Source organism: Aptenodytes patagonicus, chromosome 13, assembly GCF_965638725.1.
Source record: "Aptenodytes patagonicus chromosome 13, bAptPat1.pri.cur, whole genome shotgun sequence".
Taxonomy (NCBI): domain Eukaryota; kingdom Metazoa; phylum Chordata; class Aves; order Sphenisciformes; family Spheniscidae; genus Aptenodytes; species Aptenodytes patagonicus.
Genome location: NC_134961.1, coordinates 15,091,818 through 15,117,185, shown reverse-complemented (window position 1 = coordinate 15,117,185; position 25,368 = coordinate 15,091,818). Strand labels below are relative to the sequence as shown.

The following is a 25,368-nucleotide window of genomic DNA, read 5'->3' as shown; positions in this document are numbered from 1 at the left end:
AAACTGGTAGGAATGCCATTAATGTATTTTTCCATAAGGAAAGATCTCAGCAGGTACCAAGATCAAAGTTTAATAAGACTTATAGACGTTTTAGTTCACTTCTACAGGTAGTTCTTGCTCGCTTTTTTTTAAATACTAAAAGACAAAGTTGAGCAAATACACAACTGTTCACCAGAGGAATTCTATGATATGCAGTGCTGTTCTGCAATTAAAGACAAACTAGTCTGACCATAGACATTATATGTCTATTCTAGATAGATGCTTCTAACTTGCCATATTGCATATGTCCCATAAATTGCTAGCGTGAATAGATAATGAATAATGAATAGAGCACATTCAGAAGAACTTGTAGATTTTTCAAATACATTTATCAATAAACAGAATTTTGCACACTATGGATGCCCAACATTATGAGTATATATTGTAGACATAAAAGAACTTAATAAAATTCTCAAAATTGTCTTTTTGTAAATCTAGAATTTTCAATCTTTTAGAATCTTGCAATGATATTTTGCTTCCTTTTTTCCTCTTCTCAAGAGGCTTAGCTTTCAGTCACAAGTTCTTTGTTTTCCACTGATGATGAGTAACGGATGAAGTCTCTTAAAACCCACTCTGTACCAGCACAATATATTTTCTAAAGTGTCACGCCAATGATAAATAGAAATAAGGTGCAAAAGCACAATAAAAAAACCTAACCTTTGTTCAAGTCACTGTAGTTAGGCCCTTAACCAAAGCAAACTGAGAGCAAGATCTAACCCTCTACTCACTTCAGCAGATTTTGGATAAAGCCCTGAACCTCTTATAAATTGGGAAGCTTAGTTTATCTTAATATTTTTCCTATGGAAAAACAATGTGCAGAACATCTATAGTATATATGAATTCTGCATACTTTCCAGGCTTTCATGATGCCATTTGTATAGTCAGGTACAGTCAAACTGCATGGAAAGTATTGAAGTCTTTAGTAACTAATTTTGATATAATTACAAGTAAAATTAAAAATAAACTAAATTCTTCAAAGAATTAATGTTTTTAAATCCAGTTCTAATATATCTTAATGAAAAGCACTTTATTACTTTAAAAAAAAAAAAAGATAGATTTGGCATATTAGATAGCAACCTTATAAATAAATTGTTTCTGGTTCATGTCTTAGTAGTAATGACACTAACAAAACTCAAAATACAAAAGCAAGTTTAATAATAAAAAAGGATTCTTTCTTCCCATTCAACCAAAGAGAATGCAACTGAAAAAGCAAATAATAAAATTAATATTGTTGATAAAAATGCAACTATTTGCAATACATGCAAATACTCCATGACCCTTTTTCAAACAGATATGTGCTTATGTGCTTTTCTTTCATTTCTTCTTACATTTTTTCTGTGCATTTAACCACTCAGGACCTCCAAACTGGCAGCATTTGTTTTTAAACAAAACGGCCTCCCTATGCAGTTATAATGTTACTACTGAACTTAAGAACCTTTAATACTATACAAAGACAGTTTTCCTCCCATTCCTTCACTTATCACAGCATCTCCTTTTACTAAAGAGCTGCCTATAGATAAATGCTCTGCTCATCCACAAGCAGTTGCAACAATTGTTTTGTTTCTACTTTTCACTAACCAACCACATGAGGAGGAAAACTTGTGTGAGCAACAGACCATTGGTAAACACACCTGAGAAAGCCATAGTTTAAGTTTACTTCTTATTCACAACTTACACAGGAAAGATGTTAAAGTGCTTTTCTTTGCAGTAAGTCTCCCACTGCAACAATTCATACCCACGATTTCATAATTAGAAATTATGTTAACTTTTCACATAAATATGAAAGAAACGTGGAACTGTGTTCATTGCATCCACACAAGCTTTCCCAAGTATTAGGAAAAGGTAAGATCAACTATTGGGTCATATTCCCCCTCTCCTGTCTTTCACATAACAGCAGATATCAGTAACATTAAAAAGACACAAAATTAATGCTGTACAGACAGTAGTGTTACATGTCATTTCTCACCATCATTAATAAGTGTGCCAAGCCTAAACAGTCAGAAATGCACTTAAAAATTAAAGGGATATTCACCGGGTGCCTTCATTTCAATCTGTACTGCAGATATAACTAAATGTAGAGAATGTAGAAATTCAAGTGTCATATTGTTGCAAACATAAAAGACCTCATGGTTCAGATATCAAATATTTTTCTGGAATTGTCTTATTTTGTAGTTATCTGCCAGAAACTCGAAATTTTTATGCAACTTTAAAAGAAAAAAAAAAACAAAGAAAAAAATTCTGGGGTACATCACATTCCAGCTTTTGCTTGATCAGCCATCTAGATGTGAAAATGTTTGAGGAAAGACCGAACTTTTAAAATTCAAAGCTATTATAGTACATGATAGGTACCCCTTAATATTACCCTTTGCTGCTCATCCACACAAGCAGCAACATTAATCCAGAGAAGACTACTACCAAATCAAGGGTGACTAAACAGCACTGGGGACAAGGATGAAGTGCACAGGGGCCCAGCTGGTCTTCTAGGTCCTGCCAGTGAGGAAAAAGGCTTGCGTAGGATCAAGTGGATCCTGTGGATCAATACCTGGTTGCACAGCAGGTATCACTGACAGATTTGGCTTTTACAATCATGGGACTGTCTCTAATGATCAAGGACTGCTGGGAGAGATGAAATCCACCTGACAGAGTGGGACAAGATCATTGTTGCCAACAGGTTGACCAACCTGGTGAGCAAAAGGTGGATGTGTGGAAAGCAAATGGTGCATGGTGATAGGAACAAGAGAAACCTAAGACATGACAAAGCAGGATGAAAAGAATAAAAGAGAGCAACCTAGGAAACAAGCAGGAGAAACCAGAGCTCCTCTAATGGTCACAGAACTGCAACATCATTAGAGTAACAGAGATGTGGTGGGGTGGAATATTGATGCTTCTAAGAATTTCTGCGTTAGCAGACTGGTGTCTGGGTTTGAGAATGTGTAGACAGTGACAGCAGAGTGAAGGAATATGTGAGAGCCAGAAGGACAAAAATATTCTCACTTGTCAACAAGTTAGATTTCCACAAACACTTGTGCACCTGAACTCAATGCTTTTGAACAAATTACTAACTGTTCAGTACTGTTAGCTTTTTTCCCCATTAGCTAAAGTCTTATTTTTCATTGTATTTTACTGGCCGAAAGGTAGGTGTTTTCCTGTATTTTTCAACTATCTGCCAACACTTCATAAATGATTCAAAATTCTACAAAAATCATCATCATTCAGAGTGAGAGGAATGTTAAAAAGCTTCAGAAATCTTGTTCAGAGCTAAGTACATGTGGCTGAAACAAAAGTGGAAAAATTTTGCAGCTGCTAATAATCCACAAATAAAGAAACACAAACAGCCTGGGACAGCATACTAAAGAGTGTTTAAAGTTTGCCCTGCCATTCTATCCACGGAGGGTATAATTGTTCTGAAACCGAGAATCCAGGAATCAAAGAACAGTATAGGATTTCAATTCTTCAACTACAAGGCAGGCTAAAGCGCAAACCCCTAAATTCAGACTCAGCTGAAGCAGAACACTATGGACACGTCCAATGACACATAGTGAAGGCTTGTTGCACCATTCAAAATGTTTTTGAGTGAGCTACTATGGTAAGCCACATCTGTCTGCCTGTCAAGCAACATTTCTGGTCATTGATATCCTCAAAATTGAAATAGAATATGTACATGCATATTGAAGAAGGCATTACTGATTAATATTGAATTGTTGTACTCCCTGGCCAATGCAGTCATCTTCTTAGCATGCTTTTAAAGTATTAAACTATTAAAAGCCAACCTCAAAATATGCTATTTGGATAATCAACACAATGCTATGGATGAATAGATATGAAGTTACTGCTGCTGTTCACTAACCAATCTCTAATGAAATTATACTGAGATCTTTAAATTATTAAAATGTGCCATTTCAGTCAGAAACTTTAAACACAGAATCTGTGTTAAGATGTATCACTTACCTGATAAACATGGAATGCATTAGCAGCTTTTCCACGCAGAAAGACTGAGGGAATCCAAACGTTAATAAGAGCACGATTTGATCTGAGAGGAGAGAGAAAAACTTAAAATAGGGAATCATACTTATGTATAAGAATTGCAAAGCAACTACCGCCAGTGATTTAGATAACGATCGAAGTGATCAACAAAGCAACTTAACATTTCAAATGGAGTATCAGAAAAATTGTAGTTCTGCCTGAACCTTTTATACCTGCTGTATCTAAAAGTGTTCCCTAGAATTAACATAACTGAAAAAGAGCACTGAAACAATTCCCTTTGCGGGTTTTTGGTTTTTTTTTTTTTGTTTTTGGTTTTGTTTTTTTTTTTTTTTTACAGCATGCATTTGACAACATTTGATTATACACATGAAACAAAAACTTCATTTCAACAAACTCAACATTTTGGTCCACAAAACTCAGCAAAAAAATAAGTTCATTAAATAACAGAAGAGCACTGCACAATTATGGAGAAGCCATTTCCATTCACTCTCTGTAATTAATCTCCAAATTTCTATGATTCAAAGACATCAGCTGTATTTTCACACCCTCATCCACAAAAAGCTAGATTCATTAGTCTGACTAATAAAGGCAAAACTCCAAATCACAACACTCTAGAATGATCTGGAATGACCAACTGGGTTGTCTGTGGGGTTTTTTTGTAGCACTATTTGTATGCATTGATTAGGAGTTAGTCTGTAAAAATGAGAAAGTCCATCACCTTATGAATAGCAACTATCAAACCCAAAGCAACAGAAAACAGTAACTTTTTGGTACTTTGTTTAAATACCAAGACCTAGTGCACTGAAAGAGCACTCCAAGAGAATCTTCATAAATCTAAACTCCTTGCATTCAAGGAGTATTAAAAACTACCCCAGGGCATGGACTGTGCAGCTCTCTATACTTTTTAACAATGGAACACCACAGCTGAAAAATCAGTTATTGGAAATAACATAGGAAAAGCAAATTATTGAATCTGTTTGCTTATTCTTCTTTCCCATAAAGACAGTAGGATGAGAAAAATATGCGTATTATGAAACTCACATTTCAAAATCTGACAAACTCTGATCTTCAGATGTTTGACTCAAATCTCCAGGGACCTATATTTACAAAACAGAAATAATTCCCACACACTGGTTATTATGCTTTCTATTAAGAAAGCATAATATTATAAGGAAATTACAATTCAACATTCAATTTTTTTAAATGCCAATAAAAACTATTACTGAGAAACAATAAAAGAAAAATAAACAATCGTGCAACAGGATTATGAACATATCACCCTTGCGAGTTCTTCATGTTAGAATTTGCTATAGTTTTGTAAGAAACAAATTGGGGTTTGTAAAAGCATGTAACTTTGAAAGGTATAGAAAACCCAGAAAAAAGCATCATTATGAGGCCTTTATAAGCAAATTATGCTAAAACAAAGTACACTGTGTGCATAAACAATTTATGGGAAGAGATGAAGCATATAAAACCTAGCGATCACTTTCTTTTACAACCAACATTCCATTAAGAGAAAGACGGATGATAATTTTATTTTAGCTGTGTTCTTACAAAACATTGTATAGCTACAAAAGTTCATAAAGATGGCAATGATGGACTAACACCTGCAGAATCAAAAGTAGCAGTTGTGAGAAAACAAGATTGAAAGAGCATTTAGAACTGAAACAGCAGTAGCTTTTTACCTTACTTTAAAGCTAGTTAAACATAAAAGGATACCTCCTCACCTTTAAAGACTGTGAAATGTAAAGCATAACCCAGAATAGTTAGTGTGTTTTGATGAAGAAAAACAGCTAAAAGTTGTGAACTTCCAGAGACAGCTTCCACATTAGTTAAATATTGGTTCAGTGTATCTCTATAATGTATGTTGCGTGCATATTACTGTTTTTCAGAATATTTGCTGCCTAAAAACTTAAATATAGATTATTGCTTATTGTAAAGCAATACATATTTATTGCAAAGCAATATAAAACTTCAAATGGGACTAAAGTAAATCTACTTCCCAGACATTTTGACAGAACAGCTCAAGACCTCCCAATACAGAAGACAAAACTGAATTTTGCCTTCCCAAGATTAAAGGGATATGGCTCAGCAAAAACTAAGTCATTCCTGCTAGAGAAAGGAAAAGAGGAAAAGAATTGTGCAGAGCCAAGACAGCTCCAGGGCATATATACAGGGCGAGTCCTGAACACTTCTGCTGCCCTTATTTGGAGGAATGAGGTTGGAAGTGCCAGTATGACCTCTCAATTACCACCAGCAGCTCTTGTCTGTTCACAGTCCAGTCCACCCTCCAGCGGCAGCACACAGCCTGGCTTTCCAGGGCTCTTGTGCCAGTGAACAGACGTTCTTCTATCTTGCCTACAATCTGCACCCCCTCTTTGCCTATATCTGAAGTGGCAAATCCTACCACCAGATACATACATTTATTTTAATTAACTTCAGTAAAAGTTTTTCATAAAAACCTCAAAAACAGAGTGTGGACTTTGGAAATAAGAAAAAGGATAACATGAATGAGTTCCAGTGCTCGCACATCTGTGTTGAAACAGATTGGTTACTGATTTTGAGATGGTAATTGAAGTGTTGTTCATTGTAATGCAAAACACAGTGATGGAGACATTACATCAATGTACTTCCTCATACCCTTGAAAGCACATACTTTTTGTTTTAATATTCCTCTGTTGCAGAAGTTCTGAAACCCAATAACTAGAAATTTAGAAAGATCATTGTGAACAATTAATTTATAAATTACAGCCATTAAAATTGATTATCAGCATTAAAAGGAAAAGAGAAGATAGTGAAGAATCAGGAAAGCTATTTTTATAACGAACTGTAAATTATATACTATTTTAATAATAAAATGTTAAGAACTTGGCTGATATTTTCAAATAAGTCAAAGAGGGATTAAATATCCGTATCCCACAATTTCTGGCAGTTACACACTTTACCAACTTTGAAAGTTCTAATTAAAGTCTACTAAGTAACAGATAGACTATCAGCACAGAGTTTTGTTTACTAATATAGAATTAAAATGTATCCACTTCTTAGGATAATGTAGAAGTCTTAGGACTGTGTTCAATTCACAGTTTCATTTTGGACAATAGCAACTAATAACAACTAGCATTTAGCTAGCCCTTAAAATGTAGTACCGCTTCCACTTCTTAAAAAGTTTTAGGAATTAGTTTTCTCTCAGTATCTGATACATTAAAATATAGCATCAATATGTAACTACTGGATTAGGATATGGAGATACATGGTTAAAAACAAAATGTCTGAACAGGGACATGCAGCCCAAAATCTCTGAGTAAGAAAGTACAGCTATAATACGCATGTGATTTATCATTTGTCATCTCTTAACACAATAATGTGATTGTTTCCATCTAAAAGGCTGAAAATTATAGGTGAAATCCTGCTTCACTAATGCACACAGAACTGTCATCAGCCACTTCACAAAAACGTAATGATAAAATAGGAATGAATGTTTCCAGTGCAAACAAAAAAGTAAGGAGCAACACCACATAATCTTATGAACAAAAACTATCAAAATATGCCTCCCCCAGAAGATGGACAACTATTAGGAATATTCTTGACTCCTTCTGTTTCCTCCCTGTTCGTTTTCAAATTTCAACCCAATCTTTTAACACAAAAAGCCAAAGTGAAGCAATAGTTGGTAGAAAACAATTTTATTGTCTGAATATATCTATTTTACATTCAATTCTGCTAAAGAGAATCAAATGCTATAAAAAATACCAAGTAAGTTGTTCTTGACAGATGCATTATTAGCTGTTATTTCTTATAAGCTAATATATAGTTTATTTCATCATGAATAATGGTTTTGAGCTTATTCCAGAGTGGTATTCTACATTGTAATGAACAAACACTTACCGGCCCTCTCAAATCAATTAGTTCTTGTCTCATCTGGGACACAAGAGCTTCTTTAGCCATCAGAGCACGGTGCAGCCTCTCATTGAATTCAATCAGTTCCCCATGCATTTCAGCTACCTGAAAAACAAAGCCAAGCGATAATTGTGTTCTAAACTGAAAAAAACACACTATGTAATTTCTTACATGTATATCAACTTTTATTTATATTTTTTATTTTACCATACTCTCCCAAGTAGTGCATCTCATTGCTAATACATTAGTTTGAACTGACCATTAAGAACAGACACTGTTATAATAATTTTGACTCATGCTTTGAAATGTAGGTTTTGATATTGAATTCAATAGGACAAAATACAACTCTATGTCCAATATTATTCCTATCAGAGGAGATCCCATGGCAACTGATTCTAATAAAACACCTATTAACTTTTGTTCTCACTTTTAATTCTTTGATGAACACAGCACTCAACAGTTACAAACTAATCACTGTATTTTGAACTGGGAATAATGCAAAATGCACAAACTGCATTAAACTTTTTCAGTAATTAATGAGTAATATATTCTGCACTCTTACTTGAAGTTCTAATAGGACTGGAGCTGGAAGTCCCAGGCAAATCTGTGAGTGGTCAAAGAAGCATAAATACCACAGTTACGCTGTGGCACAAGTTGTTGTACACAGGTAAATAGTGTGGCCTCAAGCGTGGCCTCTTTGGATACAAAGTCTAGCTATGTCTGCGCTCTCCATTTTTGAATCAAAGTGTCAAGAAAGCACCAATTGATGCAGGATGTTTATGAAAGTGAACAGGGCTGGATGAATGATAAGGATGAAAAGTATTCCAATTTACAGAGCAAACTATGTTTATGTTGGTTCCCTGAAAAATGAAGCAAGAAACAATAAAACTCAAATCAAAGTTAAAGATGATACTGAGCTCTTGAATTTTTCTTACACAGAAGTGTAAGCCTACAGCCTACAGCTAAATCCCATTAGAAATATGTAACCCAAAAGGACAAGGGTTCCCAAATAGCAAATGTCTAAATAGTAGCAGCAATGTGTTATCATCAAGAGAATGTGATGGAGAAACCAGCAGAAACAGGGAGCAAGACTAAAAGAAACTTAAAATCTGTGTTCAGCAAGATTTTTAGCTACTCCTATCAGAACCACTATACTATAAAATTGAGTGAAAGTTTCAATTATGATGGATGACCCATCAGTACATAATATACCTGGCAAGGGAGTTGTCTTGAACTGATAATGCCACTTGTAGCCTTAAGGCAAAGAAATTTGAGCCAAAAAGGGTTTGTAGAATTACTTTCAAGGGAAAAGAAAGACTCTTCAGAAAACCCCACTGTTAGAAGTTTCCAAGTAAAACCTCCCTATATGAATCCTGTGTTAAAGAAAAGGCATGCTGATGAGGGCCACTGTCAGAGGTGGAGCACCAGATGAGCAGTCCCCAGGCAGAGCAAGAAAAGCTACAATTTTAACAGGAGTAGTTAGATGAAAACAGAAGCAGTGACTGGTTGGCCCCTCTAGTGGGCATAAAAGGCTACCACAACAACATTGTTAAACACGTTTTTCAGGTTACAGCAACTCTTGAAATGCCTCCTCATATAGCCATCCAAAGCTAGGAGAACAGTAGAGGCAATGGGGTAACATTATGAAAGCACAGCTGAATAAGATGAATATCAATCCACTACCTTCAACGATAGCACAGGGACTTGGGACTATTGCCAAATCTCTTAAAAGTTTATAGTTTCCCTTCTGGAGGCAGTTCACTACTACCTATGAATTTCATGCTTTCCTTTTCTTGAATTACCACTCTGCCCTCTCCCTCTTCCCCAGGGAAGTTCCCCAAGATAAAGCAGTTTAATTCAATTTGTTTAATTTAGTGCTTGCTTTTAATTTAGTGCTTTGTTCCAGACAACCTGTATCCTTCACATAATCAAAGCAAACAGAAAAAACAGCTTCAATTTGACAAGCCAGGAGCTGACATCATTGATTAAAAATAAAAAATAAAAAAATTCTTGATTATTTCAATATTGATTATTGATATAAAATCAGTATTTATTATTGACATAAAAAGTTCAACTGAGTTGAACTTCAAGTATTCTTTTCCAATTTTGAGTCCTTCAAATCCAGTAATTCATCAGTGTGGCATGTATGCAAAAAGAGCTAAACTAAGCCCAGATATTATTTGTCTATACTGATATCTCTCATTAATTCTGAATTTACAAGCTATTCTGAAATGCTCAGCAAATTACGAGCTAAAAACCAGTAACAGTAATTGAACTAACAACAAACTTTCCTTGTAATGCGACTATCAGGAGGTACAAAAGCTAAAGATTTCAGAGAGTGATTATTTAAACTGTTTGCCTGATTACATAAGCAGTTTTAGATTAACATTGATGCTTTATCTTACACATCGCAATACAAAAAACTTGCAACACGTCTGAGTTACCATTTAGTTTCGCTCCTCACTTTCTGAAGTGCAAAGGTTTAGCATAGTATTAATAGTTTCAACAATCAAAAGCTTTTTTAATTATTATTATTTATAGTGTACTAAAGCAGCTTTAATTTACTGCTTTTCTTTTTGTTCTTGTCAAGCATTTCTGTTGCACTTAATCCCATTAGAAAAACTAACTTCCCAGCCTCATAATTATACTCTTTTCTGGCTCCTCCTGATAAAAATCAGAACATTAGGACTTCCATGCTATCAATTAATGACACTGTGTATTCATATCTCAATTGTTCATTCAACATCAGCCTTGATAAAAAAGGTTCTTTGACTTCAAACACTTGTTAGTAATTAGTAAACTCATTTTGCAGAAAAAAAGAGATATCTAAATCCATATAAACTTTTGCGTTATGACTAATGTAGTAGGTGCCACTTAGCAAGCAGTTTTGCTTCATAAATTACAAACATTTATGCACCAAACAAAATTGCCAACTTTACTAGATAAAGTAGTAATATAATGTCATTAACTCTGGATAAATTATTTTCCATACTAGCTTAACCACTCATTTCAATCCAAAGTGAGTGGTGTAGTATTTAAGAAGATCATAAGCCCCTCTCTGATTCAGGTTAATATTAGCAGGTCATTGTTAATTACAGAGAGTCTGGGCTGGGAGGCAGAACTTCCTTGTATTTCAACATACAAAAAGATGCAGTATGCTAACAGTTGCAAATGCACAGAGAAAAACCATAGTGCCGATAGCTGGTTGATTGGTTATCAAAAGCAATATACAAATTTATGAATGAATGCAAAACTCAGTAGTTTAAATATTTGAAATCATGTTTGATATTTCAGTGCCTGTCTATCAGATGAACAAAATCCAAACTACCTGATGTAGTATCTGACTGTTTTCTCTCCCTCTAATTTGTATGTCCTTGAAATAACTTTCTACTTGCAGACTCGATTAATATGCAAATTCAAGAGCTCTCTCAAAACACTGGAAGCAGTACAAAAATTTGTAAGTGTCCCTAGCAAAGTTAAATAATAAAAAGAAAATTTAACAGCAAATAAAACAGCAAATCACTTGTCATATATTATCAAAAGGACAAATTGGCAGGTGTGTTTTGTGAAAATCACTTTTGTTAGTAATTGAGTTACTTCAATATTTCTTCTTGTCACAGAAAAATGTATTACCATCACAGCAAACCAAAAGGAGCAATGAGATATACTTCTGAATAACAATATTATTTTAGGTTCCTCTAATTTTTCCTGCATCAAGGTCTGCTAAAAACAATAAAGAGGTCTCCTTATAATTATATACTTTCAGTTACGTTTTATGTCATCATATCTTCCCATATTCATTCCACACTGAAGCTTAAGCAATAATTTTCCCTACTGGGACTTCAATCATCTTGACAGTTGTTTTTCTCCACGACAATATGTTTAAAGCAGAAAATTAAAGTACAAATAAGCTAAGTTTTCCTTGGCCAGATGATCATTCAGATTTGGTCCTGGTCACATCAGAAAGCATGCTTAAAGACTCCAAATCCTTATCGCGAAGGGGAAGTGAGGCTAACATAAAATATTTAGACTCCACACTAACAGAACTCTAAAGACCTGTTGTCAAAAGAAAATCTAAGTCTACTCCTGCTGCCTGACAGCACTGCAGCTATACTGTCCAGCATGACCACATTTAAGAGCAGTCTCCAGAGAAATGACAAAGGTAAACACCGCTTAATGTTCCACAGCAAAGGACTAAGCTGTTAACTTAAAACATGCTAGGAATGTTTCACTAAGCATATGAATAATACAATCTGTCGTAGAAGGATATGTGCAACACGAAAAAATTAATAAGGTTTTTTAAAAGGGTGTTTTAATGGAACTCAGATTTTTTTTTAAATATAATTTGCAGCTAAAATTCATAAAAGTTTTTGCATGAGCCACATCTGAATTAATGACTTTTTGTCAGGTATAGGCATTTTTTTTTCCCCCAATTGTCACAAAATGCAAAACAATGTATTTCCCAAGAAACTCTAGACAGAACCGGAAGTTGCTTCCTGTTGCTCTCAGTGGAAGCAAGGGTGTATCTTCCCATGAGAAGATGCCCTTTTTCAAAAATCAACATTCTTCTACATTTTTCCCCAACAGAAATAAAGCCAAAGGTCTTCAAAAAAGAGCAGGTATCCTACTAAATATTAATAATTTCATTTTTCTACAACTGAAAAACAGTAAAACTCAAAAATGGCAGACAGTTCAGACAAATCTATTGATACAGCCATAAAATGCTTAGTCATTGCTTTCTTTTTCAAAACTTCCATTTTGTAGTCTTGACATTTCCATCTGCAAGCAAGTTATTTGGTTCAAGGCAGACTGAAAGATTTATTTAAGAATAGGGTTGGGTTTTGGTTGTTTTGGTTTGGGTTTTTTTTCTTTTGTTTTGTTTTGTTTTTGTTTGGGGTTTTGTTTGTTTACTATAGCTACATAAGGTAAGCACAAGTCACAATTCATCAAAACCAACACGAAGAAAATAAGCTGTAGCTTTCAACTCGAAATATATTAAGAACTGTACACATTAGATGAACTACATATTAATGCTTGCAATATTTCACAGTCCTTGTCAATTGTGTACAGTACTACCAGTGTTTACCGAGATTAATCCTGACATACAAAAGAGCACTAACACACTTAACAGGAAAAACACTACTCTGGCAAGACCGGTGCCTGGCCAGGGAAAATGAAAGTAACCAGCAAAAGCAAAATCAGATACACAGGATAATGAGTTTAGTAAGAGTGATAAAATAAGTGTTAATAAGAGGGATACAAATCAGCATGTGCCTAGCTGCTGCATCCTTCCATGTATCCTCATAGCAAAAGCCAAAGCGCAAGGCAAAAAGATCTGAACAACAAAGATCTAAACAAATCTCTAACCACCACCACCATTATTATCTTTCCCTAGAGCCTTTTACCTTCTCATTTCACACGTGGAGGAAGGTTTCACCTCACTGACTGTGTTAAGATAGCTATTCTGAATTGCAACTCATTATCCCTTTACTAGGATTATCTTCATGAGCTAAACGCAAAATACTTCGAATGTACAACCAGCATTCATAAGGATAATCTGACATAAGCAATGAAGTACAGAGACACAGTTACTATCAGGAGACCACTTTTCATAAATATTCCACAGCTCGCCTCCAAGAGAACAAGACTTGGAACTAAATTAATATTATTATTGGATACTAAAAATCATGGACTCAAAAAAAAGTAATTTCACATGTCACAAAACATTATCTAGTGTAAATCACTTTGATGATTTAAACATTTCAAAAAAATATTGACAGACTCATTTTTACCTAGCAGGCAGCTTTACACTAGACCAGGTATTAACTGTCCTCCCATAACTTGCACAGATCCAACATAAACACAGACTGGCAAAAGTTTTATTTTTTATATTTTAACCACAATTGCAATTGTCTAGCTCCATACATAATCCAAACCAATTGGTGAGCATAGCTGACTCAACAGTATATGGATCCAGTATTTATTAATGACTGTAGAACCACAAAAGCATAATAGAAATGTTTCTTTTCTTGCTCATCACAGTTTTCTCATTGTTATCCCCCATATGCCATGTTTGGACTGCAACAATAAAAAGACTTCCCACACCATCAGCCACACCTTTTGGACCCCAGTAGTCCCTCCTGGGAGAAGCCTGCTTAAAGTGACATCAATCTCTGGTTTCACTATTCCACAGATATTAATTTGCTGTCACTTACGCCCTTGCTAGTAACTCTCTGTTCCTAAGCTGCTAACCTTCCTTTTTTTCCTTTAAATCATGATAGATTAACATAGTTAGGCAACATAATCAGCAGTTCCTGCCATCCTTTAGATGCACCTTGGTGGTTTTTGTGTCCAGAGTTTTACCATAAGGAAATCTTCAGCAGTAATCACAAAATACTGCTGCTCTTCATGTTCATTCATTTCCATCTACACTATGTGCAGGATTGTCAATCAGATGAGGAAAGTGATCTGAATGAAAATACCTCAAAAATATTTTTTAAGCCAAACCAGGTTCTCAAACCAGTTTGCACCATGGATATAGAAACTACTGTACCATTACAACCGTGGGGTAGGTGCCCTGTGATACAGAAGCAGAATTCAAGCAACAAATTGGCTGCTTAAATTGATATTGCCGCCAAAGATGCAACATAAACCATAGCATGTGTTTAGCCTGAAGAACTTTGTCCATGTTTTCCCCAAGTATGTGATTTGATATAACAAAAGATACTACCTCTTCCTGAAATCTTGCCTTGATAACAGTTACCTGTAACAGTTAAAATACAGTGGGTAAGATAAGAAACAGCCATGGTTCACCATAAATGGTACACTATTTTTTCCTTGAAGAACTTGCAGAAGAGACAGCTTAACACTTACCACAGTTATTTACCATTAACTGAATATAAACAGCAGTGATTCAGAAATAAGTTTGTTTGTAAAAAAAATAAAAAAACCTGACCAGTGTGCACATAAACAAATGGATCACTGATTAAGTGCACGGTGATTCATGGGCGCATCATTCTTGCCTCAGAAAAGGAAACCGTTCATCTTACTCAGCCAGGACTAGTCTGTCAATGAGAGAGATGCTACACACATCATTCAGAGAACTATACATTATATTTCAAGAGTTGCACAAAAAATAGTTCTTGCCAGTTCACTTCTAGTACTGTTGCATTTAGTAACTTAAACTGTGCATTGCGCACCCTTGGGAGTGAACAGCGTATCCAAATTCTTTTTTTTGTTTTTATTTGGACACAAATTCTTACTGAGAAAATAAATATACACATATATAAAAGCATATTTCACAATTCTTATGAAATAAGACAAATTCGTTCAAGAACCACAAAAAAAGTCTACCCTTGTCCCAAAGTTCACTGGCCAGATGAAATTACATCTCACTGTATTTCAGTAATAGTTTAACTGACAAAAGCTACAGAAGGGCTTGTGATTCCACAGAAAAGTGCTGACCAATTTACTAATTTCAGACATGTTTTCTGTACTGACTTCAAACACAACTAACATTTAATAGCAAGGCTGCATGCCATGCTAAGACCTTTAAATGAGAAAATAAAATAACAATTTCCAAAAGTATCACTGTCCACTGATGCACTGATCTCATTTGCCTGAATGAAATCTCATGCTGAATGCAAGTACTCTAATAAAGTAGCTGTCAGTAAATAGTATGACTGACAGAAGAGATACAAACAGAAGAGATCAAACTTGCACTATTTATTCAATGCTAACAAGAGCCAAAGATTTTGTTTGTTTCACAAAAGGCTATTTTTCAGTTCTCTCCTATGAGAAAATGTTAAATCTAAGCAAACAAGAGCTATTATTTAATAATTGTATTTGTAGGCATTTTAATATCTAGGAGGAAAAAAAAAATCCATGTCTCTAGAGAATCCTGTCAAAGAACACAAAACTTATCTTCATTGATTTCCAATAAAATGGGTCATGTAGTTCAATGAAATGGTACTCAGAGAAGTTTTCAACTAAGTTATTTAATATTTCAGGGTTTATTTCTTAAAGAAAGGTTTCTTTTTATTCTTGCCTTAGAATGTCATTAACAAGTAAGAGCACATATTGTTAATACAGTGAAAGGTTCCAGCTTTACCAGTAGTTTGTAGAATCACTTAGGGATCAAAAGTAATAAAAGAAAAAATCAAAATGATTTTTAGAAGAAAAGCATGAGAAAAATATTGACGAGCAATCAAACAATTCTTCATAGTCAGAGTTAGGTTTTTTTAAGCAGGTAACTCAGCTGCTCTGTGGCTGTCACAGCCTTTCCACATAATCATCTCATGTTAAAGAATAAGTAGCACTTTAAGCAGACATTATCAAAATTGCTATATCATCAAAATTCCCCACTTCAGGATCTCAATTCAAGACATAGTAAAGAAATTCATTAGAGTATATTGTTACCTGTCATGCTAAACTGAGAGACAATTCTACAAAGATGCAGAGACTTTTTGGCAAATCTTTTAGTGACTTAAGGTATCTTCCCTGACCAGATAGCTTACTATGTGAGAAGGGATTTCCTAACAAAAAAAACAAAATTCATGTATTGCATCATGAACAAAGCCATATTCTCACATTTGAAAATCCTCCAGTATTTAGAAACTTTCTTTAATTATTTGAGAGCATACTACTGAAAAATTCTTAGTAAAAAATAAATCTGAGCAAAATTAACTTACAATATATCTCCAGATCTTTTAAGACTGAAAGGCTATCTTTTGAACTTCCATTTACTAACAATGACAGCAGCACAAAGAACCTTAAAGAAAGTCACACAGCTGCGTTTCACATGCAACTATACTATTTCCTTACTCCATTTAAAAAAAAAAACAAAAAAAACACCAAAACACCACACCAAACAACAACAACAACCTGAAAGGTCAAATGTTTAAAAGTGTTTTAAAAAGCCACCTACCCAGCTATGGTGCTACATGCCATAATTTGTTCTTTTTGTGTAACTGCTGGCTCAAAAAAAACCTCAATACAGCTTAAAGTCATTTGAGCACTTTGAAATGAAATTAAGGAGATTAAAGTTAAAAATCTAGAAGGCAGTTTGAGTAAAAATAATCAGTAGCAGGCTTTCGAGGCATCAGGATGCAACTGGCCAACGAATTACTTGTTCAACAAGAAAGGACAGAAGGCATGAAAATTCATGAAGTGAAACTCTCCAGAATGGTGAAAGCTTGGCTTAATATCCAAAATTACCGTTCGTAGATATTGTTTCAAATGTTTCAAACAATTCAACTTTTCAGAAGAGCTGCATAATTTGTCAGGAATTTAAAAAACATTAAACTTAACCTTTTTGACAGATGTCAGATCTCATGAATATCCAATATTCAGAAATAAACTCTCAACTCTAATCTACTGAGTGTACTTATTTAAAACAAAGTGATTCACATCTTGAGTTCATGTGATCAGCATATGCACCTTCCATGTCAGAAAAACAGTTTCCCAGCCTCACATACCAAATGCTGAGTTCAATTTGTCAGGCACAAAAATACAATAGTACACCTACCACATAAAAAGTTAAGTCTATGAGCTTTAGGAAAAGGTACAACAGTATTTTCAAGTTCATTAAAAGTCAAACTGCAAGCTTCTATGGAACTTTACTTTAAAAACTGAGCAATTCCTAGTTAATTTATGTAGAAAAATTCCGACTCCTAGAAATCTTTCTTGTACAGGTTTCTACAAGGAAAGCCTTAAGAGAGTTGGAAAGGATTTTTTTTTTTTTTTTTAACTGTTTGGTTTGTCTCCAGCATTCCTGTAGAATGAGTGTTTCTGCAGAACAATAAGGGATTACTATATTGTGATACGAGCTTCAGTACATGAAAAGCCTGTTATTCCAGCAGAGGAGCTAGTCTCATTCCCTAGTCTGACAGGAATAGTCTATGCCAGGAAACTGAAAATTCAATGTCATTTAGTGAGTCTTTAACAGAGCTCTCTCATAATACAATTTAGTACATCATGAGCATAACCTACAATTTAACGTTGATCAAATGCAGGTTAAAGTCCACCAATAAAATTACTCTTAAATAGAGTACAAAATTATCGAAGGCTGAAACTGCAAAGAAAATTAAAGTCGTTCTCTCTAATTAGATATATTTACTAGTTCATTACTGGTCTACAGCCACAAAGAGAAAGAATAGACCAATTGGAAACAACGTCTTACAGATAATGATCTGACCACAGGTCTTTTAAGGATGTACAAACACCCCAATGGTTTTAGGTTTTTTGTTTGGTTTGCTTCATTTTAAATCCTTAGCAGCTTCAGGTCTGACATGTCAGCAAGTCTTTAGTAATTGTTTATTTTGAGCTTAGTTGCAATGCAAACTATGAAGAGTCTGTCTCTCCCTCGGCATGTAACACAAGAAAACTTCTGGTGACGTTACTCTGACAAATCTCTCATAAGCAGAACAAAGCAAATGAAACATATTTTTACGTACGTACAGCAAACTTATGCTAATAATGCATAGCAATGGCCCAAAACATATCTTACGATGATTTTAAACACACTTTATTATTTGTGGCCTGAGAGCTGTATAAATCGACCCACTTTCTCTTCTAAAACAAAGTGGCATTCTAGTCCCAAAGCATATGACATTGGAAAACATCTGGGAACTGCTAGAGGTATCCAAAGACTTATCAGTATCCCAACAAGCTTCGAATTGGGGGTTTAGAAGAAATTGTGGTAATTAGATAGATTTTTCACTACTATTTCTAAGGAAACACATCATTGCAAAAAACTATGCAGAATTTTTACAAAAATTTCTCTAACACTGTTTTAAGCATAACGTTCAGTAAGAAGTTTCTTTAAGTTTCTTTACTCCTTCAGTTTTTAGTTGCAACTTTTCTTTATCCACTTGGTTAAATCAACTGATTTACAGATCATAATTAAAGAACTTTGATAAATACAAACTTTTTTACAAATATGGTAAGAAACTGAAATTTCTTCAATACATTATTATGAACAAAATAATTTCCATTGGAAAAAAAGAAAAAAAAAATCTGTAATTACTCAGCAGAACTATTCTTTTTATTCTCTTGACAGCTAGTCATTTCTCTGTGGGGAGACTTCAATATCCTGATCAGCTACCAAGAAATTCAAGGGAATCTTTGTCTTCAGTTGAAATAGTCTACTAGGCACAAAATAACAGTTACTAAAACTGCCTAAGTCTGAACATTTTTCAAACCCAATTCTAGCTGAATGGAACTGCCAGAACAGCATTCAAGAGCAGTTTCTATCCTAGTCCTCAATTTGGAACACAACGCAGGCTAGCCTTTGAAAATAAGACTTCACATATTTCATTTGTGGGGAGAAAAAAGAAGTAATGACTTTTGGTAAATACATCTGGATTGTTACAGGGGTTACATTCTATTTTGAGTATGTGAAGATATTGTTACAGACTAGTAAGTGAGACTCAGACGCAGACTTCCTCTTCTGGATGTCATTTGCAACATGGTTTTCCAGTGGCTACATCCACTGCTGTGTCATCAGTGCTACGGCTAACACTGTCTTCCACAAACTCAGAAGTGTTAGCAACAAATTCCTGAACATGCAGAACAAACTTAGTAGAACTAAGGAGGATGCTTTTAAAGCTGAAAGACATTTTACCTGTGTTCTTAATTAAGATATTCTTTTGATAGGTACAGAACAGAGGAAAGGAGTCAGAAGAACCCAACCAAAGGTATGCATTAAGGAGAGAATTAGTTTCACATGGTCCTATGAGAAAAGGATAACCAAGTATGAATGCTTTAGAAGAACTGTATTAATCTCTTTGATGCACAACCTGCATTTTTAGTCATCTTCATGTTAATCAGTTAATATGAGTATCCAATTTCAGAGTATTTTGGGCAAGAGAAAGACATGGAGAATTGTTTTACTTTTTATAAAAATGTTCATTTAATATTTAATAGGAGATATGGGTATTAGATATTAAATTTCATTACTTTTGTCTGGAAAATCATTTGTATTTAAATTTAGGATGAAACCCTAATCTTTCTTTTTTTTTTTTCTTTAATGAATTTAACATTAGTCTTGAAAGTGAATCTTGCATTAAGAACTTTTTATAACATGGGCATATCAACAGAACTAGTAGCTTCCCATCATCTGTTTCCATACTGCAGTATTCAATAAAGTACACACTAAAGCAATACAAAAATGAAACACAGTTTGGCAATCAGAAAACAGTATGAAAGCAGAGAAGAAGCTACAGATTTCAGTATGTCATTTTAAAGCTCAACTGACAAAACAGCAATGCCTGTAATTATGTACTGTAACTTATACAACACCTGAAACCTACTGACTGTGATGCTTTCAACTTCACCACCATCAGTGATAACCTTAAGGAACTTGTTTATTTATTAAAACCTTCATTTTAATATCAAAGTATAAATGTGTACCCTTGTTAGGAAAAGTATTTTTAATTATCTGAATTGCTTTGAATATACTTTGAAGTTGAATGAACATATTTGTATTTTAACCACAGAAGCCTGAAAATTAAATCTTTTTTTTCTTTTTAAAGCAAAAATCCAACTTTTCTTTTACACTAATGGGGAAAAAAATAACAACTAAGCAAAGAAAATATTTACAGCTTCAAATGTTATGTTACAATTATGATTCCATAAAATTTGTGCAGTACAAACTTTACCTCAATCAATTTTCTTTCGTAAGAACTGGCTAGTTCCTCATTGTTTTCTACTTGCTTTTGCTCTGGAATAGTAAATTCACCATCAGTGCTCCAAATGTTTGGCAGAACTAAAACAAAGAGATACCACAAATTAAAATGTTAAATTACATAAACATCTAACACAACCTGTTTAGAAGTAATAGCTCTAAAAGAAACAGTTATTAGAAGTATCAAAATAGGATGTAATATTAAACAGTATTACAAGTACTAAAATCCAGATGCTGCAGGGAGCTTTCTTGTGAGCAATATTTAGCCAGGTACTCTCAACAGACAATAATGCAAACTAAAAGCATTTGGCTGTTCTGTGACTACAGCTATCTAATATATGTAGGTAGTAACTGCAATTCCTACCCAAAACCTTTGAAAACTAAGCCTATGCTTCTCTTTTAAGTCTTTTTTCTACTTCTCTTCCAAAATATCATTTCATATTACTTGCACAGACTACTTACATATCACAGAAATTACAGAAAAATAGGGCTGAGAATGGACATTCCACACTTCATCTAGTATTTCCTGTTTTTGCATAAAGCAGAATCAGCTGTAGTTACTTCATTCCTGACAGTTAATTGTCTAATTTGTTCCTAGAAACCTCCAATAATGGAGATTGCATGCTTCCCTGCACAATTTACTTAGATTTAAGTATTCTTCTCAGAAAGGTTTTCTTTATAGCTAATCAAACTTCCTTCACCTGTCATTTAAGCCCATTACTTCTTTTCTTATCCACAGTGAATGAAAAATACAGTTTATTCTATTCCTGTTCCTAGCTATCATTTATGTATTTGATGATCACTTTAAGGCCTATTCTAAGCAAGGCTCCTCTTCTCCAAGTGACACAAAATCAATTCAACTTTTCCTCACAGATCATGAATTTTTAAAACAACAAGTTAGCACATATAAAGTAAACAAGCCCTAATAAAAGAGAGGTTTAACAAATGCTTTCACCATTTTTCAAAACCTAAACTATGTATACATCCAATATAAGGTAGACAGAAGACACCATAATTCATCTGACTAAATAACTCTTGAGCCTGGGAACTGATTTTTGCTTCAAGGAAGAATATATACATTCAGAAGTTTATTATTATTTTAAGTGAATTTTGAAAACTATTTTAAGAGCTATTTCTTGTAAATCTTGCTTGAAGTTCTTCAGCCAGAAACTTTTAAGATCAGCATTTTCATATACATAATATTATTGTATCTAAGCAGGTTTGAAAAATGGTACACATTCAACTCCTGCTGATGGCTGAGAAATCAGGATGCTTATTTATTAAATATTTAAATACCAATATCAAACTGCTCAGTCTACGGCAGTGATCACATTTTGAAAGCTGGTATTATATTCTGAACTTGACACAGTTCTGACTCTTGGGCAATTTTTTTATAATCACATTTGCTGAGTGGTTTTTTGTTTTTTTAAGTCACCGAAAGGCAAAGTATTATGCTGAGTTTCATTTATCATTTTAGGAAACTACTTAAAAGCCATACTCAATAACATCTGATCAGATTATTGTAGCAAACGTGGATTCTTCTCTATAGTCATAAAAATAACAGCAGAAGCTCAATTTATTTTGACTCTTTCAAAATAGTTTCACAGAAAGTCTAAACACAGTGTTCTAAAATCTACAATACATTTAAGACTTGTTTTGGTATCATTTGGAAGAAGATAACCATCGTTGAAATTACTCATTATGATAACATAGGGCAGCAGTGAAATTAGTTGTACGCAACAGTTTATGCCTCCCTGATGAAGGCAATTTCCTAACATTACAGCAAAAGAGGACAGCTGGGAGTTTTCCAAGTTTAAACAGATCAGAACTCTATGTCCCTGTCTACATGTAAGGCTAGTTAGAAGTCAAGAACCTTAACCTGTAAGTGTGTAAATTAATACATAAGAAACCAACTTAAACTTAATTAAACTTAACTTAAAATGACAAAAGCAGAGAAAACAGTAGTTTCTTCATCCTATTTTCTTCACAAAATTGTCACAATCTCAGAACACAGTAATAAAACAGGTCTTGTAAATATACTCTGTAATCCTTTTAAAGATGTAAGCTAATTAAGAACAAAATGACTTAATACAAGTTGTTACGGTCACTTTAAGTTATACCACAACTGGAATTCAATAATTTGCCTGAAGTTACACAATTATATATGTACTGAAAAGTACAAATAGCTCTTTCTAATAATGCAAATATTCTTAATTATGAAGGCTCACATCTGAAAAATAGGAATGCCTACGATGAGATACTGCAAGTTATGTATATAAACCATGGGTGCAATAGTTTCTATAAATCTGGTAAAGGAAAAAAACTTCTTTGTTTCACTCTCCTTTTTTGAAGTGTATCTAAACATATTAGTTCTCAGGGATTGTTTACATGCTTAAGTACTTTTTTGAGTCAGAGGCCCCAGTGCTACTGAAAATTTCACATAAATCTCCAATGGCAGCTAAGAAAAAAAAAAATTTGGTTTTATAAAAATACAATGTGTGAAGTTAAAATATAAGAAAAAATATTACAAATAGTGCATGTGGCTGAAATTTATTCTGGTCACTAATGATAAATATTACAGAAAATTACTGTGCATTTATTAAATATCCTTTGAGCATAAAGCATACATGTATTCATTTTTAGAAATGTTGGTACTGTTCCATCCCCCTTTTTCATCTATAAAATCTGACCATCCTACTCAGTTTCTATTCTTATCACTCACTAATTTGCATAATTTTAACATGGCAGAATATAGCTAGCCTAGGAATATTTTTTTTTTCTTTTCCTATAATTACACTCATCATGGAAACTGTCAGTATCTAATGAAGGATAATTTCTGCTATTATAAGAAGCTCAAGCAATGGTTTTCATGAATAATTCTTAATATGAATCACTACACTCCAGCGAAGTCAGAAGTAAAAACGTGTTCTCACTAACAAAAATCCTTTTAAGGATGAATGAAGTTTTCAAACTACAAGTAAGTATAGTGACTAGCCCTTAAGAGCAGAATTCATGAGTATTCATTCATACAGCCACTTATACGACCACAATATTGACCAAAAAAAAAAAAAAAAAAAAAAAAGACAGATGGTGCCAATTTCTGAAAAGCCACCTCATCTCTCAAAACACCTTCTGTAGTCAGTGGAAATACAGGTCGCGCCAGAAGACGATTCAGGATCAAGACTCCAATTCATCCTGTCATGGACACTTCTATCACCACTGAAGAAAACCAGGTCATACTGCTGGTAACTCGTTATCTTTCAAATATAAAATCTTCTCCTTACAGTCAGAACAACTTAGCAAAGAAAGTGCAATGTCTGGTCTTAATACAGAGTCTATTTCAAATAGTCTGCAAATACAGATCGCCAAAACAACACTAACAGTATAATCTAGAGATACTAAATTTTCTCTCCTCAAAATAATTATTCTTATGTTCCAATAGCACATTAATTCACAGATTATTTCTTAAATTAAATTTTCATCTGATACTTTTTTCAATAAGAAACTTTCCAGAAAAAGCTAAGACTACCACATCTACCAGAAAATGCTCTGTAAAAATAAGTACAAAAATCTACATCGGTATTTTTCTCAAAAGGAAAAGATATCAAATATGTTATTTTCACTATTGGGAGATATTACTCTACCATGATTGGAAGAGATGAATAGGGCTTATAATTATGTCTTGCTAATGCCACTTTCATGTAAATGATTTCATTTGTTTTGGCGAAGACTCAGCAAGGAAAGCAAAGATTTCTTGATTGTTTCTACTCTGCAGTAATTTGATAGTATGCCATAATATAACATTCTTTTTGTTTGGTCTCAATCTGCATTACAAAACTGTTCACACAAAAGCAAATAGCCCAGTCAGAGATGCATCAGGGACAGTTCTCAAACAGAACTGTCATCTTTTCAGATGCTGGTATTTTCCAACAGGGGTAGGGCTGATGTCACTGGGTAGCATGTGGAAGCGTGAACCATGTCCCCAGCCACACTAGGATTGTTCTGTGTGGCTGAAGTGTTGGTTATGGACCAGAGCTTGCATAGTGTTGGGTGGTTGGTTATCTACAGAGATCCATTCCAGGATCAATCAGAAAAAAGAAAAAAAAAAAAAAGAAAAAAAAAGGCAGATTCTTGTAAACCAGAGACATGGTTGTTTACTGGTTATTCTTTCATTGTCAGTTTTCATACAAGTCCAGGAGTCACTTCCATAATTTGGTTACTATACCTATGCCTCCAATAAACTCTGTCTCAATGGTAGCATACAGAAAAACAAACCCTGTGCATGGATTATTCCCCCCCCCCCTTCATTTTATCCTTACCTTCCACTGTTTGACCTTCTCTTCTGAGCATCTGGACAGCACCTACATACTTCTTAAGTTGCACTTTTAGCACCTCATTTTCTCTGTTGATAAAAAGAACAGAATAAATAAATATTATTTTTTTCTCAAAATAGAGGAAAGTCCATTTCAATGGAAACAAACATACTACCTGTAATAATAAGCTTTATATGAGTTGTGTCATCAACATGGAAAAAAAGTAATGACTTACACATTAAATAATACATCAACAGCAGAGTACCAGGAAAACTAGTTTTCCAGGGCCACATAAACACATCAGTGAAACAGATTATCTCATAATCAAAAACTTTTCATTAATTGTTTAATTTAGATTTTTCTATACTATGCTACATTGATGGCAGAAAAATGATACAGTCTATCTAAATCAACAGTCGATTAAAAAAATAAGGATGGGATACTAGACAAGGA

General features: G+C 34.1%; 1 protein-coding gene across 2 annotated transcripts in view; it reads right to left on the bottom strand.

Moving 5' to 3' along the window:
- SNX29 (sorting nexin 29) overlaps positions 1-25,368 on the bottom strand; it is a 145,337-nt gene that overhangs the window by 68,420 nt on the left and 51,549 nt on the right. For both annotated transcript variants that reach the window (XM_076351069.1, XM_076351070.1), the window contains exons 14-18: positions 24,922-25,004; positions 20,577-20,683; positions 7,906-8,022; positions 5,065-5,120; positions 3,988-4,069 (exon numbers count right to left, since the gene is read on the bottom strand). In XM_076351069.1, the coding sequence (XP_076207184.1) occupies positions 3,988-4,069; positions 5,065-5,120; positions 7,906-8,022; positions 20,577-20,683; positions 24,922-25,004 (445 nt within the window). The remainder of the gene's footprint in view (positions 1-3,987; positions 4,070-5,064; positions 5,121-7,905; positions 8,023-20,576; positions 20,684-24,921; positions 25,005-25,368) is intronic.